General features: G+C 42.8%; 1 protein-coding gene across 3 annotated transcripts in view; it reads right to left on the bottom strand.

Annotated features, from left to right (window-relative positions):
* The window catches only part of adgrl1a (adhesion G protein-coupled receptor L1a), a 91,676-nt gene that overhangs the window by 19,316 nt on the left and 55,482 nt on the right, over window positions 1–16,878 (bottom strand). For 2 of the 3 annotated variants that reach the window (XM_014024646.1, XM_014024634.1), the window contains exons 5-8: window positions 11,129–11,143; window positions 2,523–2,730; window positions 2,058–2,322; window positions 625–952 (exon numbers count right to left, since the gene is read on the bottom strand). In XM_014024646.1, the coding sequence (XP_013880100.1) occupies window positions 625–952; window positions 2,058–2,322; window positions 2,523–2,730; window positions 11,129–11,143 (816 nt within the window). The remainder of the gene's footprint in view (window positions 1–624; window positions 953–2,057; window positions 2,323–2,522; window positions 2,731–11,128; window positions 11,144–16,878) is intronic. The other variant, XM_014024639.1, reaches the window with a different exon arrangement.

Below are 16,878 nucleotides of genomic sequence, written 5' to 3'. Positions count from 1 at the left end.
AGAGAGAGAGAGAGAGAGAGAGAGAGAGAGAGAGAGAGAGAGAGAGAGAGAGAGAGAGAGAGAGAGAAAATGCTATGAATAGGCAACATAGAAGAGGATTAAAAAATAAATTCAAAAGCAGCAAGAAAAGGAAGTAAATAACTGTCGATCAGAAGCTGTGTTCAAAGGTTTGTTTCAGAGAAGTTGGGGTAACAAACATTTTTAGAGCCTTTCAAAGAGCAAAATGAAGACGCAGAGGGAGAAAATGGAGAAAAGGCATCATCACAAATTAGTAGTGAATAAATAATTTATCAAATGTATCAGAGAAGTCACCATCACAAAACATAATGTGAAGACAAAAGCAACACATCACAACTACAAAATCCTAACAGATCAAACCTGCAGTCAGTCTTTGTCATGCCCAATCCAAGCTTTATACAAGCTTTCATAAGACTAAATCAGTTCATCCACACTGCTGGGCTGCAGAAATGATGTGTGCTCCACGCAGTTCCACCTATAAGCTTACAACCGAAACTCTCTTTTAATTGTTTGGGACAATGAAGCTTTTGCTAAATAAATGTGCAAATGACAAACATTTTCTACTTTTCACATGTTTTARTCTATTTATTCTTGTTCATTCCTTACCAGTGGTGGGATCTGGTGGTCCAAACTCCAGCGGGTAGCGCAGCACGTTGTAGTTGTTCCACACATAAAGCTGGTTGTCTCGAGGGTTGTAGTCCACAGAGGAGATGTACTGATACGGGTTCGGGAAAGGGATGTTGACGGGTTCCTCGCGTGCGTGGTTGGTGTTGTAGGCGTACATCACCAGGTCGCCGCCGGCTTCGCTGTCATCATCCTGGTAGACGGAACGCACTGCGTACAGCACCCCGCAGGCCATGAAGGCGTTGGACGCCATCCTCTTGTCGAAGCTGGTCTCCCAGGTGCCTTCGAAGCGCAGCGTGTACGGATTGACCTGCAAACAAAAAGAAAATGTTAAATGAGACGTGAGAGACTGAGAATTATAATTATAGATCCTAATCTTTAACCTGATATTTATTTGTTTTCATTATTTTTTTGCAAGACTATGCAATACTTTTACGTTTTGGTGGTGGACAATCAAAGGCAAGAAAACATTGTCTGAGAGAATGCATGTGTTTGATGTGTTAGCAAAATATCTCATGAACCAAATGACAGATTTTAATGAAACAGAAACTAATCATTTGTTGTACATCTTCAAATGATCACCTTTTAGGAAAAACTTTTTCAAGATGGCTGCTACAGCTAACCAACTTTAGTAAACAGAAAGGACTCAGTCAGCTGAGTCATTCCAACACGTTCTCACTCCCAACTCATCACAAATTGACATTTGTCCAGGTTCCCTCTGCGTCCGGTTTCGAAGCGTCAGGTAACCCCCTCGCGTCAGTAACTGATGAGATTAGAACAAAGGAGGAGCTGTTGTCATATTTTTGAAAAGTGTCGAAAGTGCACAACTAACTGTCCCAAACCCCAAACTTAACTTCTGTTAGCCGTAGACATCTGATCCCTGACATCATTACCTAAAATTAAACAGTAACCCTGATCCATAATATTTACCGTGGACCCCAACCCAAAGATCCTATGTGGTGCGTCAAAAACTGACGCAAAAGGTTTACCCGATGTGTCAAAATTGGACACAGAGGGAACCTGGACAAGCATCAATATGTGATGATTTGGGAGTGAAAATGTGTTAGTCACAACACAAAAAATACTTAAAAGTTACTAATCACAATATTATAAGTCGTAAACGACACAAACAATGAAAAAAGGATATTTTACTTTTTAGGAGAAAATTAGTTTTGTATAATTGGATTTAAAACTTGGACATCTTTATTATGTTTATCCTGCTCTTTTTTTTCTCACCAACGAATTTTCATCTAATCTAGTCTCAGTATTTGTGCTATGTCAGTACTTGGCTATTCATTCATTCATATCATATTCACATATGACCTGTTGTCTGACTACTCAAGAGATATTTAGATCATCTACTTCAGCATTTGCACCCATATGTCATCCCTCGCTGTGCATCACTGTTCTCCCACCTGGCTGACYACCAGTCGTCCCTTGTTGGATTCCGTGGCGTAAATCACCCACAGACCATTCTCATCCACAGCCAGGTCAATGTCCGATTTCCCTCCCCAGCGGTACGGAGAGGTGTCGTGATAGTTGGCGTTTGTGACAATGGCTTCACCGCTTTTGATGCGTGTCCGTAGGTCGTACTTGACTATGTTTCGTGTGCGCTCTTTGTTGTAAAACACTGCACCGTCATACACAACAAACCCTGTACCATCCACCCTGTTAGGCAGCCTGTTGAGAAAAGACAAAGATGAACTAATCAATTCATCTACTTTATGTGGCATTTTCCTTCAAGACAATCTCACAGTGAGTGTGAAGACACCACACTGGGACCATTCTGTTGTTGCTATCCATATCCTCATCAAAAGCCAATTAATCAATACAGCAGCAGATGTCATTTGATCATCCAGGACAGGGAGAGGTGCGCTCACTTGTAGGTGGTGGTGACTTTGTTCTGTTTAAAGTCTTCCCAGGAAGCATACTCATACAGCATGTCAGTGCGATAGGGGGTCCAGGGCATGACGAACAGACGGTCCCCAGACTGCAGAGGGTCCTTGCACCATGCCCCCGCCTGGTGCTCTGCCTCCTGCTGAGAGCTGGGCACCTGCACCCGCAGCAGTGTTCCCGGGCACACAAATACTGGAGCAGACAGGAGGGGAAAAAATAGCCAGAGACAAAAAAATGAAAACAAAGCATTGCAAAAATGATAGATTTTATGGAGATGGAGGGGGAGGAAGTAAAAGGAAATGGGGGAAAAAAAGTCAAAAACCATATAATATATAACAGGAGAAAGATGTGGTGAGGGTTGAAGAGAAAGATCTGAACTGATAAAAGCGAGTTTAGAAATGAAAAGGAGGCAGAATTTTATGATAATAAAAGTATAGGGAAATGGAAGTAAGGTGAGGTTCATTATCAGATTTAAAACGAGGGAACATATAAAAGCTCATTTGTAGAACTTGAGCATTGTGTTCGGAAAACGTTTGAATATGATAAATAGGAGATTTCAGGCTGTTACCACAGCTTAGATGTAGTCRCTAATCTAATTTATCTTGGCCTACTTTTTATTTGATTGTGCTTTTTCTCTTTCAAAGCCTTCTGCTTCTTTGCTCTGCACCTGGGCGGTACAACGGTAATTCTGGAGCTTGTTTTATTAGGACTCAAATTTGGCTCTCAGTCAAGAGTAATGCCTCAAAGACGTTAAAAAAATCATCCTGAGGTAAAGATGTGAGGTTGGCTAAGCCTCCCTTTCCTCTGCAAATCTAACTCTGCTTCGCACACCCACACGCACAGATATAGACACAAACAGAGGTCCCTGCTGCAAAACGGCTTGGGAGGTGCACACAAAAAGTAGGGGAATCCCTCACACAGAATCCATACACCAAAAAGACACACACATACACAGACAATGTCTATTTTTTACTGGAGGTCAACCACTAGGGACTAGTGTAAATTGGCTGTCTGATGCCGTGTGTCTTAGTCTGACAGAGTAACTGCCAAGGGATCCAACAGACATGGCAGGTTATCTATGAAGAAAACTGTGGGCATCCTCCCCACCCTGACATCACAGGGGTCCCAGCAACAGAGGGATAAGGGCGAGGGAGTAGGAAAATTGAAAGTCTTACGGAATAAAACAGCYGAATAGTCCCCATGTATTCCTTTGCCAGTTTATCTATCCATCTCATGGGCTTGGGGTTGCAAAAGAACCAGACACCTGCTGGTCACCTCATGATTGAATGCATCTCTGAACTAATTAGACACTGCAGGGACATTTGGACACAGACAGCAGACACCAACTCACAGACAGACACAGACTGTTGCCATTCRCACGAGGATTGCACACAGCCATATGTGCACGGACCCACACTCGTGCACATCCTGTCAAACTGCTCTGGTTTGAGTGATGGATCTGTCCAGGCTCTAACTGTCTTGAATATTGCATGGATCTTGTTGGAGAGGAGAATCCCAACAGAGAGGTGCAGAAGTAAACTCAAGCTTCTGAAAAATCCAGCCTTCTCTTTCCACTCACTGTTATGCTGCTGCTGATAGTGGCTGGTGATCTGTGCTGCTGGGCCTCTTAGGAATCTGCCTGTTCTGTCTAAAGGGTCCAACAGGGATTGAGACTGGCAGCCAAACAGGAATCTAATCAGTCAGGCACAAACAAACACTGAATAAAGACTCCTCGCAAGCACAAGGCTTGTCATGCTCCATTGTCAAATCAAAATGTCTGCTTGAAAGTATTCAGGCTTGAGGTTCACAAATACAATCRCAGGTGACTGATATCTGCACAAAAAATGTCTAGATGGTTAAGTATCTTAAACAACAGCAGTAATGCAAATGTGTATAAGCAACTAATACAAGTATGACAGTCTCTACTTAAATTGTAAAAAGTGAAATAAACAACAGAGAAAAAGGCTGTGCATGTAGGTGACCCATAAACAAAGCCAGGAACACTCTAACTCAAGGTAGCATAAAGGACACAGAAAAACAAGTATGCTAGCCTATTCTCTTTTACACATAAAGGACAACCCTCTTTTATGTTGTACGCTTGCGTTCAGCTCTTTTGCAACAATACAGCTAAATGGATTCAAGTCAAAGTACAGCAGTGTGTGGCTACAATGGCTTTGGAAATGACACTCATGGTCACCTACCTGATAAATTGTATCATAGTTTTAAAAAAATCACACATTAATGTGGATGAGTACGAGTAAATCAGAATTTTTTATTCCAATTGGTGAGAACATTTCAGCTACTGTCACGCCAAAATATTAAGAAGCATAAAACCAACATGTGCACTATAGTATGAAGAAAATCATCAAATTAAAAACTAAACTGTTGAGTTATGCAGTCACATTATTTGACCTTTGCAAGCGTTTGTACAGGTGTAATGTATTAGGCTAATTAAAATCACTCAATTAAGCGACAATCGTTATGCATACAAATTTAAAAAATGCAGCTTGGTTTTCTTTTTTACATTACATATTAACTTGTTTAATTTGCGCTTTTGCCACTCTAGGATTTGCACTTGAGAACCTGTTATATATAGCCTCCTGATTAGAATTCCTGGAGGGACAGCAATGACAGTTTCCGACTTAAGTGTAGGTGGAGGATGTCGAGTCATAAGTGTCTGTAAAAACATAGCGAGATCCAGACTGAAAAAAATATATTTTACGTTGCCCTAATAGTTGATGTTGTCTGCAAAACAATTTGCTCTCAATAAATTGTGCACAACTGAGCGCCCCAACGCCAATGCTACATGATTCTTTTCATTATTGCACCTAACCTTCCAGCCATGTCCTAAATTGGCAGCAGTCTGTACTCTTTTGGCCTCATCAGCTCAACGTTACTAGCAGCCCAGCTGAGACTGACAGTCATTGTCGACCTTCCTCCTCCAAGATCCTTTCTGTCTTCCTCTCCTCTATAATCAGCACCTGTTGGTTTATTCTAATGAACTGGTCTTTGGGTGGATCTGGTGACAAAGGGACTCATCAACAGCATCTAAGCAGCACATACAGACACATACTTATTCACACGTTCACACACTAAACAGAAAAAGTGACTAYGCTTCACATCCTGAAAACCCTGCCTAGGGGCTTCATTAAGTCTGACCTGCACTCCCCAGCATTCCCGGCTGCTTTTCTGTTTACCAGCTCTTCCTGGCTTTTTCATTCTTTCGCCTCCTCGTAATTCCTTCGTAACTGTGAAGGGTTTAGCTGCGGGACGCCAGAGCAGCCGAACCTTAGCTGTGGAGTCTACAGTACAAGAGGCTATTATGACCACAGAATGAATGAGGTATTAGGCATTAGGCATTAAGCATTAGGCATAAGTCTTGAGATTAAGCATTATCCTAGTCTGGCTAGAGCAGGTTAGTTTCAGTAGAGCCATCTGGGATTACGTGAGATAGATAAATAGATTAATTCCTGTTTGGCTGTGGATGGAAATCTTGGAGCCATGATCTATCCCGTGAAGCTATCATGCAGCACAGACACAACAGTTCTTTTACCCTAAACTAGCCAGATAACTAATGAAACTTACCTTATCAGGGATTAAAACACAGGCTGTAGCTATCATGCTCCAGTCTGCCAATTACCACCACACATACTGAGGAATACTGCTGTAATAATCGACTATTTATCTCTATATTCCCTTTCCCAGGCACAGGTCAGCTTTTACTTGTCAATACGAGGCTGTAATATAAAGTGATGAAAGCTCGAGAATTTTCTTGAAAATGACAGTAAAAACCTCCCATTAGTGTCTAGCAGCCATTTGTGATCGACTGGTAAAAGTGAAYGCTGACAGCTTTTGGCTAAATTTAGACATTTCATTTTGGTTGTTGCCCGTAGTCCGTGCTGTTTTCCTGTTTGATGTGACAGCATYGTGGTGATGCTCCACTTTGATGATCTGAACACCCCCTGCCAATGGTTGGCAGTGGATTTCTTGAGCATTGTGTGGTGTTTCTTTGTTGTTGTTGTTTTTTTTGTTTTTTTTTTGTCATTTTTACCTACAGGGTTTGGAGGATTCTTCAGATCCTCGCCTTGCCCAGTCCAGTCCACAGCCATGTTGCACTCACACAACTGACTGCTGAGAGCATGCTGCTCTAATTGAATACCCACCTGTTACTGGCAGGTGCAGCATGCATTCAGCAGGAGGCAGGATGGAGCATGGCATGCTAACCTGCATGCTGAACAGTTAACGGGCGCATGAGTGTGCATTGGGTCTCCTGATGGAATGCTGGTGTATTCATTCACAGATTAGTGTGTGCATGTTTATCTTACAGTATACAATTATGTGTGCCATTGTGTGATTGTGTGTGTGAGCATGTATGTTTGCTGTCCAGACAGAGAAGCAAAAATAGAAGAAAGCGTGAAAAGTGACGTGGGATCGTTCAGTTGTGTGCAAACAAGAGGAGCAAGAGAAGTGAAGTAAAAGAGAGTAATTAGGTTATTTCCTGTAAAACCAGAATCAGGAGTGAGTTAATTTGCTGAGGAGTGACAAATAGTGTCATAAGGAGAGAGATGTAAGAAAAGAGAAAAGTAGGCCTCCCATTGTGTTTCCTCTTCCTCTTAGACTATACTGGGTCAGGTCTTAGGAGTAAAAACACAATAAAACACAAAGATACACAGACACACACTCTAGGACACACACACACATACTCAGACAATGCATGCACGTACACACTTCCCAGACAGTGGAAGAAGCAAGTTTAAAACTGGAACCTTTATCATCCCAAACATTCACCCCAGAGAATACCCTTCACTGAGGCCAAAAGTGGACATCAGCAGAAAATAGCATCCATTGAAATCAATGTGTTATCTACCTCTGTGAGAATCTGACTCTGAGTGACAGGAAAGTTGATCGGGACATGGTGGTAGAGGCTACAGGATGAAGATTCAGGCAACAAGAGGGCTAAACCCAATTTTGGCTGAGTGAGGCGCAAAAGATGGAGTAACATGTCTGCGTGGTTGTAATATTAGCTGAGATTGTCACCCTCTTGAGTGTCTCCCCTGCTCTCTCCTGCTTTGAGTCACATCTCCCAGAGACACTGTCGCTACATAATTCCTCTGGAACCTGCTGTCGTTTATATTCATAACCACATGCTTTCCTCGCTAACCTCTTTGTGCTTTGACTCCAACATTGCAGCGACTTCTACATGTGCAGTACATCGCTGCACTYTTTCCTATCTCCCCGTGCCACTAAAAACAGGGTCCCTGCACTGCCTCGGTCACATGACGGTGCTTGTGTGTGGTGGGTCATTCCTAATGAGGGGATGCTGCCTGACTCCTCGTCTCTATAGCAACTGCTTTTCCTCTCTTTTTCCATTCACGGCCATCCGTTGAATTTTCCTGTCACACAATGCACCACTTGCTCATTTATTACCACTCACTTTTCCAAATAGAAAGCCCTTAACGTGGGGCATGGCTCTGTCCTTGTATGCTCTCTGATCCCACCCTCCATCAGAATGCTGTGATTGTACACACTTGTCTAATATTAAATTTCTTTCTTGCCTCTTCTGCTTTAGAAACAAACTGGAGGTAAGAAAAAAACACTTTTTTGGTCTTGTCAGCATTGATAAAAGGAATATTGGAATGATTTTGGTACTGAACACTGGTAGACTGTCAGCAAAAAAAGAGTGAGAAAAGGGACATGGAAGTGATGAGATGGAAGAGGCAGCTGTTTCTAGCATAGTCCTAATTTAGTCTGACAGTAGGTAGGTTGACAGAGTGATGGAAAGTCCTTGAACTGTGACATCATCACCACATCATCATCACCGTTACAATCCCAAACCCAACCTGACAATCCGCTGATCAGTTAGAGAAGATTAATTTCACAAACAAGGGAAAAACAAACCTTAAGACTGTTAGTTCAGCCACATACAGCAAGAGGGAACATTTGAAACACCAGTGGAAGGATGGATGGAGGTAAACAGAAGTTGGGGTGCAGACAAAGGAAAGTGTCTTCCTTACAGTGTTAGTGGGAAGAAGCATGGTGACTAAATACGAGTTTAGTGAGAGGTGAAAGCAAGAAGTGGGTTTTGGAGCTTTCTATTCCACTACAAGCAGTGAGCTAAAATGGCCTCCTGCCTTTGGAGAAGAATGGGAGACAATGATCCATGTTAGTGAAAGCAACGAACACAAAGATAAAAGACAATGGAGTCCAAAAACCAGTTAATGGAGGCCTCAATGAGAATTAATTCCTCCAACAAATGGATCCAGCCATGGTGCCAGGCAGGGGAACAGCCAAGAGTGAGACATATGTGAATAAAGGGGCTCAGAAAAGGTTGAGAAGGTGGGGTCCTGAGAGGGGGGGGGGGGGGGGAGTTCACCCTTGTTGGAAGGTTGGAAATGATGGCAGCTACTTTTGTTACGACCTTGAATACGGTCAAGTCTATCTTTGCTCTTTGAGATACTTATGATTGAGGCATGGCCGAGCTGATTGGGACTCTTTAAAAGTGCTTGTGGCAAGGCTCAGGCAGCATCAGAAAAGCCATTACAAGGAGCTGAAGGGCTCCCTACAGAGGATACACCTTCCTCCCTCATCCATGCCCCTCTTCTTTAACACAAACTGAACCAGATAAGATGGACTGATGTAGACAAGGTATTAAGGTGTGAGAGGTTTGGGAAGGGAGAAGTGGGAATGTATGCATTTGCAATAAATAAGATAGAAAGGTGACTGAGGTAGAGAAGCATAGAGAAAGCAGCAGAAAGAGAGGTGTAAGACCTGCTCGAAAGAGCCTGTGGCTTTTGTTATGGCCAGATGTTACCTGAGAGATAAACTAATCAGTGAAAGTCAGGAGACAGACCAAATTGAAGGGAAGATGAGAAATCAAACATGAAAAAATATGCAGTAAATAGAAGGGCAATAAACGAGAGGTAATAAACAAAACTGTTATGAACTGGAAAAAAAACATGAACACGGACAGATGAGAGAAGAGCACTGAAGTACCTGGAAATGGGATACAGTTAATGATCTGAAAACAACTTGGCCCAATTATAGATTATCTCAACACTTGATTTTTCTTTGAGAAAAATATCAGACCYAATGTTGGTCCTGGAAAAAAATAAATAAAAAAGAGACAGAGATAAAATATGAAGAAATAAGAGCAGTTGAATAATGAGATGGGAGAAGATGATTTTTTTTAAACTGCAGGAACAGATACATCAGAGTAGCAAAATGAGTGGAAAAATACTGGAATAAAAAGTGTTTATGAAATATGAATAATGAAATATACATGTTGTAAAGTGTGTGAAGAAACTGTTAAGACAAAAAATGATTTAAAGAATGAATTTTTAAAAAAAGACAGATTTGCTCAGAGGCGGGGCTAAACTTTTTGCAAGGGGTGGCACAGGGGTGTCCGAGGTGTTTTTTAGCAGGGCAAATACAAATAAAGAAAATCACTCTGGATTTGAAAATTCAAGATGGTCACCACAGCTAATTTGAAYTGGCTTTAATTTACCTGTTTAATGACAATTTTGTTTGATTATAGCTATAARTTAAATGAATGCTAGTCACAATTTACACAATTTATTATTCTGCCAATTTCAGACAAATACTAAGCTGAAGTTTTGTAAAGAAGAGCCCAAAAGCAATCTTTACCAAATTCTAAATGATAATCACTAATACAAGAAGGCCACCTCTGCTAAATTTTAAAGGCTCTAATTCAACCATTTTTTTGACTTATTGGGATTAAATTTGTTGTGGAGTAGCTACAAATGGTCATATGCAGACTGCTAATGCTAATCCCAAACTAAGCTAACCAATAATGCTAATTTTACAAAGGGATATTATTCAGTCATTTTTAACATACACAGCTGAAAATGTATATAGTACAGTGCTATCAGAGAACACTATTTATATATATATAAAAAAGAGAACACTGTTTAACAAAATCAAAATCCAAGTTCCACACCCACTTGTCAATTTTTTTGGAGTGGCACCTGTGGTGCCCAATCAGGCGCCAGGAGGTGGCACATGCCACCCCAGCCACCCCTTTGGCTCCGCCTCTGGATTTGCTGTCCATAAAATGATGTAAAGTTATATTGTGTGTGTACTTTGTGCTTCTTTGTGAAAGAAAGAAATTAGGTTAATTTCTTGTTTATCTCTCGTAGATACTGGAATGACCCAATGCTTATAGTGGGTCTGTATAAGTTTGTGTGCGTGTGTTTGAGCATGTGTGTGTGTGCGTGTGTGTGTGTGTGTGAGAAAGTGAGTGAGAGAGAGAGTGAGAGAGAGAGAGAATGTGAAAGTGAAAGTGAAAGTGAGAGAGTGTAGGTGAAGCTGGTGTCATCAGAACCAAGGAGGAACTCTAGAGGGATTTTAGAGTTTTGGTTACACGTCAAAGACAGGTAGAAATAGAAAGGAAAAGGAGGCAATTAGAGATTGAGAAAGAAAAGGAAGGGATATCGACATCAAACATGAGCACTACACAGGGTGCTGGGTTAGGAGGGAAAATGGGGGGAGAAACGGGAAACAAGGGAGAAGGAAAAAGAGGTAGGAGGAGGAAGGGGCGAGCTATGGTTGTTATGTTTATTGTGGACTTTACCTTTTTGATCCACTTCTATTCAAGCATCGGAAAAAGGAGAAAGAAGGAGACAGTGAGATAACAGAGAGAGACAGTAAGAAAAGGAGAGGGAAAGTATAGAGAATGAAAGGAAAAACAGGTGCAGGAAAAAAAAGAGAAAATTGAGATTAAATAAAACGCTGTCCTTCCTCTTTCTTTTGTTCTTTTTTTAAGCAAGTTCTCTGTCTGTGTTATGGTTGGCTACTCACAAAGTACGGCTCGAATGGAAAATGAGAAGGGCAGAATGGCCTGACCTGGGTTAAAATCCATTTCCATTTCCTTTCAGATTTATCAATAATCCCCAACAACACAATCCACACTCTCACAGCCACACTTCCACCCATCTTATCACCACATCCCTCCCTGTTTCCCTCCCACTTTTCCCCTCATGCCCAAAATGCAGCTCCAAGAACCTGGRAAAGAGGAAAAACCAACAAGGAGCACCGTGACGCTGGTTTTAATTTCAGCTGTAAAGGAAAACAAGTAGTAAGAAAACAGGGAAAGAAATGGAAGAATGACAGATGGAGAGKTAGTGATGAATACGTCTATCCATGACCAGTTGTTTTTTTGGAGAGTTGACTGAATCCTGTTCGCTCCCTTCATCTCCACGCACAGACTGTGTTGACATTAGAGCAGTCCCTTGATCCAAAGAAAGCGGTTCTTTTCGGCTTTTCTCAGTTTACAGAGCCCGGACGCCCGCTATAGAAAGCTGGCAAAAACACTCTACTCATYGACCATCCAATCAATGGGGAGCTGCTGGCTTTCCTGGCCGAGACCGGCTCATCAAAGAAAAAGAGAACAAACAACAGGGGAAAGGGAGGGCCTGACAGAGTAGAACGCCTCAAAAACACAGAAAGAGACCAAGAAATACACCGAGGAGGAAAGGAGGGGGGGAGAAAGAGGGCAGAGACAAAAGAGGGGTAAGAGAATTGTCTACAGCAGGCTCATCACACACAAATCAATAGGTGAGGTGTGYTGTATCACAGCGAGGCCTCAGCTGGCACAAACAGGTAAAATGCGAGTCCCTCGACATCCACGACGATTTCTAAGGTTGCTTGTGTCGCATCGTCTGGGGAGTTCTGCGAACAGCTGGAGACGACAAGGTGCACACGCAAGGATCTCAGCTCCGCCTTTCACATCACAGCACTGGCACTCTCCTGTCCTCTGTATTTACTGAGGCACGAGTGGTGTGCGAGTGGATCTCCATGGTTCTCAAGAAGAGRCTTGTCAAAAGGCACGAGRCTGTTGGATCCCCACTGTGAGTGTGATTGTGGTGTACATGTCAGAGGAAGTCTGATGTCTCCAGGGATCCCTGCAAAACTGTCACAACACCTCTTAGGGCTGCCCGTCAATACGGAAAAAAGTGAGAGAAAGGAAGAGAGAGGGATTAACAGAGACAAATAGTAAAGCAAAAGGAAAAAAAGTGTGACTAAAAAAATGAAAAAAGACAGTTAGCAGCAGTGGGCTGAGCGGTGTGGTGTGGGGGGGAGTGGGGTTGGCCTTACACCCTGGCAAAGACAGGATCAGTATCTGCAGCCACACAGATCATTTATCATCTCATGCCAAGATCAAACTGAACAAACAACCTCCATGAAGACCAGGAGAACGTGAGCCAATTTCAGCCTTCAGGGATGCATAAGTACAAATCCTGTGAAGCTGGGGCAAAAACGAAGAGTTGTGCTTCCCCACCACCAACTGTGAGTGCAGTTATTAACTCCAAGGTTAGGGGAGGGAAAGACTGACCACGGGGCTAGGACTGGCATCCAGAGSTTTCATCCACAGTGAACCAGCTGTGGAGGGGAACAGGGAGTCCATGGGACACCAGAATTCAGCTGAGCTCAAACACTGGATTTCTGCAGTTCAGRGAAACTGCTGACTGCAGAGCTTCTCCGTGTCATGCAAAAACGAGTCCCTAAAAAATAGAAAGCTTAATGCCATTTTATAAATGCTCAACCGAGTGTGTTTTTGTCTGAAAGGATGGGGAAATGGTGTGTGATGCACTGCAGAGGCATATAGACAAAGACAGAGGAATTAAACTTCTTCAAAACTGCAGAGAGAGAGAAAAAATAAGAGCAGGTTGGGAGACTTCGGTTGACTCCATTTCTTCTATTCTTGGTTGTCCTGAAAAAGACTGTGCAGAGCAAAAAAAAATACACAGTGTCATTGCACATTCCTTCAAACATGCACACAAACACACAAACGCACACACATACCAACAGACAGAAAGAAGAGACAGAAACTCATCAAATGGTTGTCACAGTGCGCTGAAGGTTAGATTAAGGCCACCTTGGTTGTTTGTCTGATTCATTTAGCATTTCTCTTTCAGGGCTCTATTGAGAAATAAGCCGTTGCCCTCTCTGCCGTTAATCACTCTGCTCAGTGCTCTCTACAACCCTATCAATTACTCCCACAGTAATGAATACGGCTACAAACACACACCATCAAACACACACATACTGTTGGAGCACAGTAAGACAACTTCGCCTTTTACCCGACTTCTTCACTTCTCTCCAATATCATCGTCTACCTTTGCTTTTCTCAGGGAAAAGAAAGAGTCATCCCTTTCCAAGGCCTGAGTAAAGTTTCCTGTCTCTCACTCAGCAAACATTTATGAGCYCCACGCCTAATGGTGTCCCTATACATATTAATAGAACTTCATTTTCTGCTACATCAAAGTGCTGCCTCTCCTCCCCTGAAAACTTGTCATATTACAATGCCATTATCCCTACTACTGACAAACTCTCCCCGACAAGTCAACTATCATTTTCAGCAGCTTTGTGTCCAAAAACTGATGTCGTGTAATGAATAGGGAGTGCTGAATACATTTAGTGTGGGAGAACCCATTGTTTTAAGTGAAATAGGTTTGGGGGAGGAGGGGGTAGTAGAATATGAATGAATGAAAAAGAGTCTGAAGTTATTCCTCTCTACTGCAGGGGATGTGCAAATTAATGCAATAAATCTCAGCTGATAAAAAAAAGCAGAGAAGCAACACTGAGTCTAAAGGCCTTGACATGGCTCATATGGATCGACCCAAAAGGAGAACTCCAGGGATCGATAATGATCAAGCACGCTGTCCTGGAGAGGGAGGAGGACCAGGTATAGTTCTCTCATCAGTAAGGTTTACTATTTACTTGGCAAACATCTGAGTTAAGACTGCAGTGTGGGATTTTCACTGCAGTAAACACATGCTGCAGTTGTGTTCACGGATCTGTGATGTCTTAATGGAATCCAGCAGGCTACAGCAGGATATGACAGTGTGAAATGAGAGTTCAGTTGAGCCATTTTGTCTTGCTCTGTTCCAAATGGCAAAAACAATGCTACGTGGCAGGGGGGCCCCCTCAGGGCTTTTTAGCTCAATGAGATATGATTTGACTTGTMGGTGGATGTTGTATTTTGCCAAGGCGATCTTGCACACAGCAGCGCACACACATGTTCCAGACTTGTGTTTGCACTCAGCCAGCAGAAATGTGTGTATATGTGTGACAGAGCTGTTGTTGCTGTCACCTTCTCGTTTCAGGTGACTGGCAACATGGCGCCTGTGTCACACAAGCGCCACTCATGTAGAGGCCCCCTGTCAAATGCAAAATCACATGCAGCCATCAACTTAGCTACACGCCATCTCAGCTGCTGTGACACACAGTCTTTACGTACCGTTCCTCTTTTGTTCCCTCTTTTGTTGAGACAACTAACAAAAAATAAAATAAATAAGTAAAAACACGACTTGGATGGTACCCAAGTGCCCAGCATTCCCAGCCAGACGTGAACGATGGGGCATTACCAGAGCGATTAGCAGCAGCAAATTCAATTAATCTTGACAAATCTCTGCTGAGGCAGAACTGAAGAGAACGGCACACCTCCCTCTCCTGGTAATTAAAAGTGGCCGAGTTGAGCGGCGTGCGGCGCGATGGTGACTAGGTTTTGGGATGAACAGTTTCAGCTTAGAGTCTTAATGAGTCAGGTCGTACTTAGTGTCAGGAGAATACAAATAGAAAGATCACCCAACAGTGTGAGCTGCATGCATTCGCTCTTACACCTGTTTGCATGTGAYGGATGGGGCTGTGACATAGGAGATATTAGCCTTTTTTATTTATTTTTTGCTTGTTTCAGACAGGAAGAACCTTTTTATCAGAGACAGGTCAGGATCTGAACGTTTTTAGTCACTAATTTGCTCATTTGCAATCACCAGACTTATATTCAAATTCAGAGAGGAAAAATGCAAGTCAGCAGCTAGCCGTGCATCCCTTTGATTGCTTGATAGAAAAACAACAACCTCCCTTTGGTATTCAGCAAGRAAAAGGCAATGTTAAGATGCATGCGAGGACAGAAACATATGTAKTTAACTAATGCTMYCCTCACTTCGAATAAGCARTACAAGATAAAACATCTAGCTACARCACCCAGCTATCATACGAWGCAACCAAGCTAACAAAGACGGCCAACTTTACCATGAATGATGTCCAATAAAAGTGAGCAGAAACTGCAGAAAACACTTGCACAGAACCACTGAGCAGATTAAGGACAGAGACTGACAGCTGCTTGAAAACCCCTGAATGGTTTCTTTGCTCCACCTGTAATAGAAATCAACAGAGACAGTAGAAGAAATAGAAATAAAAGAATGATTGAAATTGGAATGATAAATACTGAGGAAAATTATGATTGTAAAATGATGTTAAGTGAAGATTTAGAACCTCAGAGTGAACACTAAAAAAGCCAAAGAGAAAAATGCAGAAAAACAAGGAAAGAAAAGGTGAAATATGAAAAGAAGCTGTGGAGGAGATAATAGTCAACAAGACTGCAGAKAGAGGAGATGAGGAGKAAAAGGGAGAGAGGAAATAAGAAGTTAGCTGCTTGCTTTCCCRTGCTGTGGCTCACTGTGATCTGCACCAGAGGAAAAAGTAGAGACAATTAATCCWTAATACCATAAATTAAAAATCACCCTTACCCCCAAAATGTGTCGTACTGTTTATCTGTGACCCAAGTGGCTACATATAACACCACCCACCTTTTACTGCCCCCCCCCCACCCCAATGTTACTTCTGCCCAGTGGAAGGGAGCGCCCGTGCTTCTCCCCTCCAGCCAGGTAGCCCTGCACACAGTGAGGGGATCAATGCTGGGTGTAAAAATACATGAGAGGGAGGAGGGGAGACTGAGCAGAGATTTTCACATGAGCAAGGATCAGCACAACACTATTAAATCCTAGCTGTGTCTGCTCCTTGGGCTGTGTGAGTGTGTGCTCTCGCTGTATTTGTGTGTCGACGCCGGTTCGGAGAGGAAAACTAAAAAGGAGGAGAGCAAAAAAAAAGAGCAATTGTGCGTGCCCCTCCCTGTCTGAAAGCGTGAGGTGAACACACACAAATTTGTGCGCGTACCACACCTGCTACAGACTTTCGAGCGGCACGGCGAGAAAACCCATCCGTTACCATGGGGACATTAAAACGTGTGGCGCTGCGGGTCATGTGCTCTAAAATAAGCCCTTTGCTGTTTGTGTTAACATTCTTTCTGCGAGGTGTGGCAAACACACGGCTAGCCCTGCCTCAAAGTCTCGCTGCGCCCAATTTTAATTTTTATTGAAAATCAGAGGGACAGCAAAGGTGTTTGGCAGCAGATAAAGGCGGCAGAAAGCCCCCGGGTTAATCAGTGCGTGAGTTTGGCCGTGTGTGTGTGTTACACTGCTGTGATTGCCAATAAAGGCTGCCTCCATGTTTGCAGTGGGTGTGTGTGAAGTGCTTATC

The sequence above is a fragment of the Austrofundulus limnaeus genome, unplaced genomic scaffold (genome assembly GCF_001266775.1).
Source record: "Austrofundulus limnaeus strain Quisiro unplaced genomic scaffold, Austrofundulus_limnaeus-1.0 Scaffold4, whole genome shotgun sequence".
Taxonomy (NCBI): Eukaryota; Metazoa; Chordata; class Actinopteri; order Cyprinodontiformes; family Rivulidae; genus Austrofundulus; species Austrofundulus limnaeus.
This window is presented reverse-complemented; position numbering and strand designations above follow the sequence as displayed.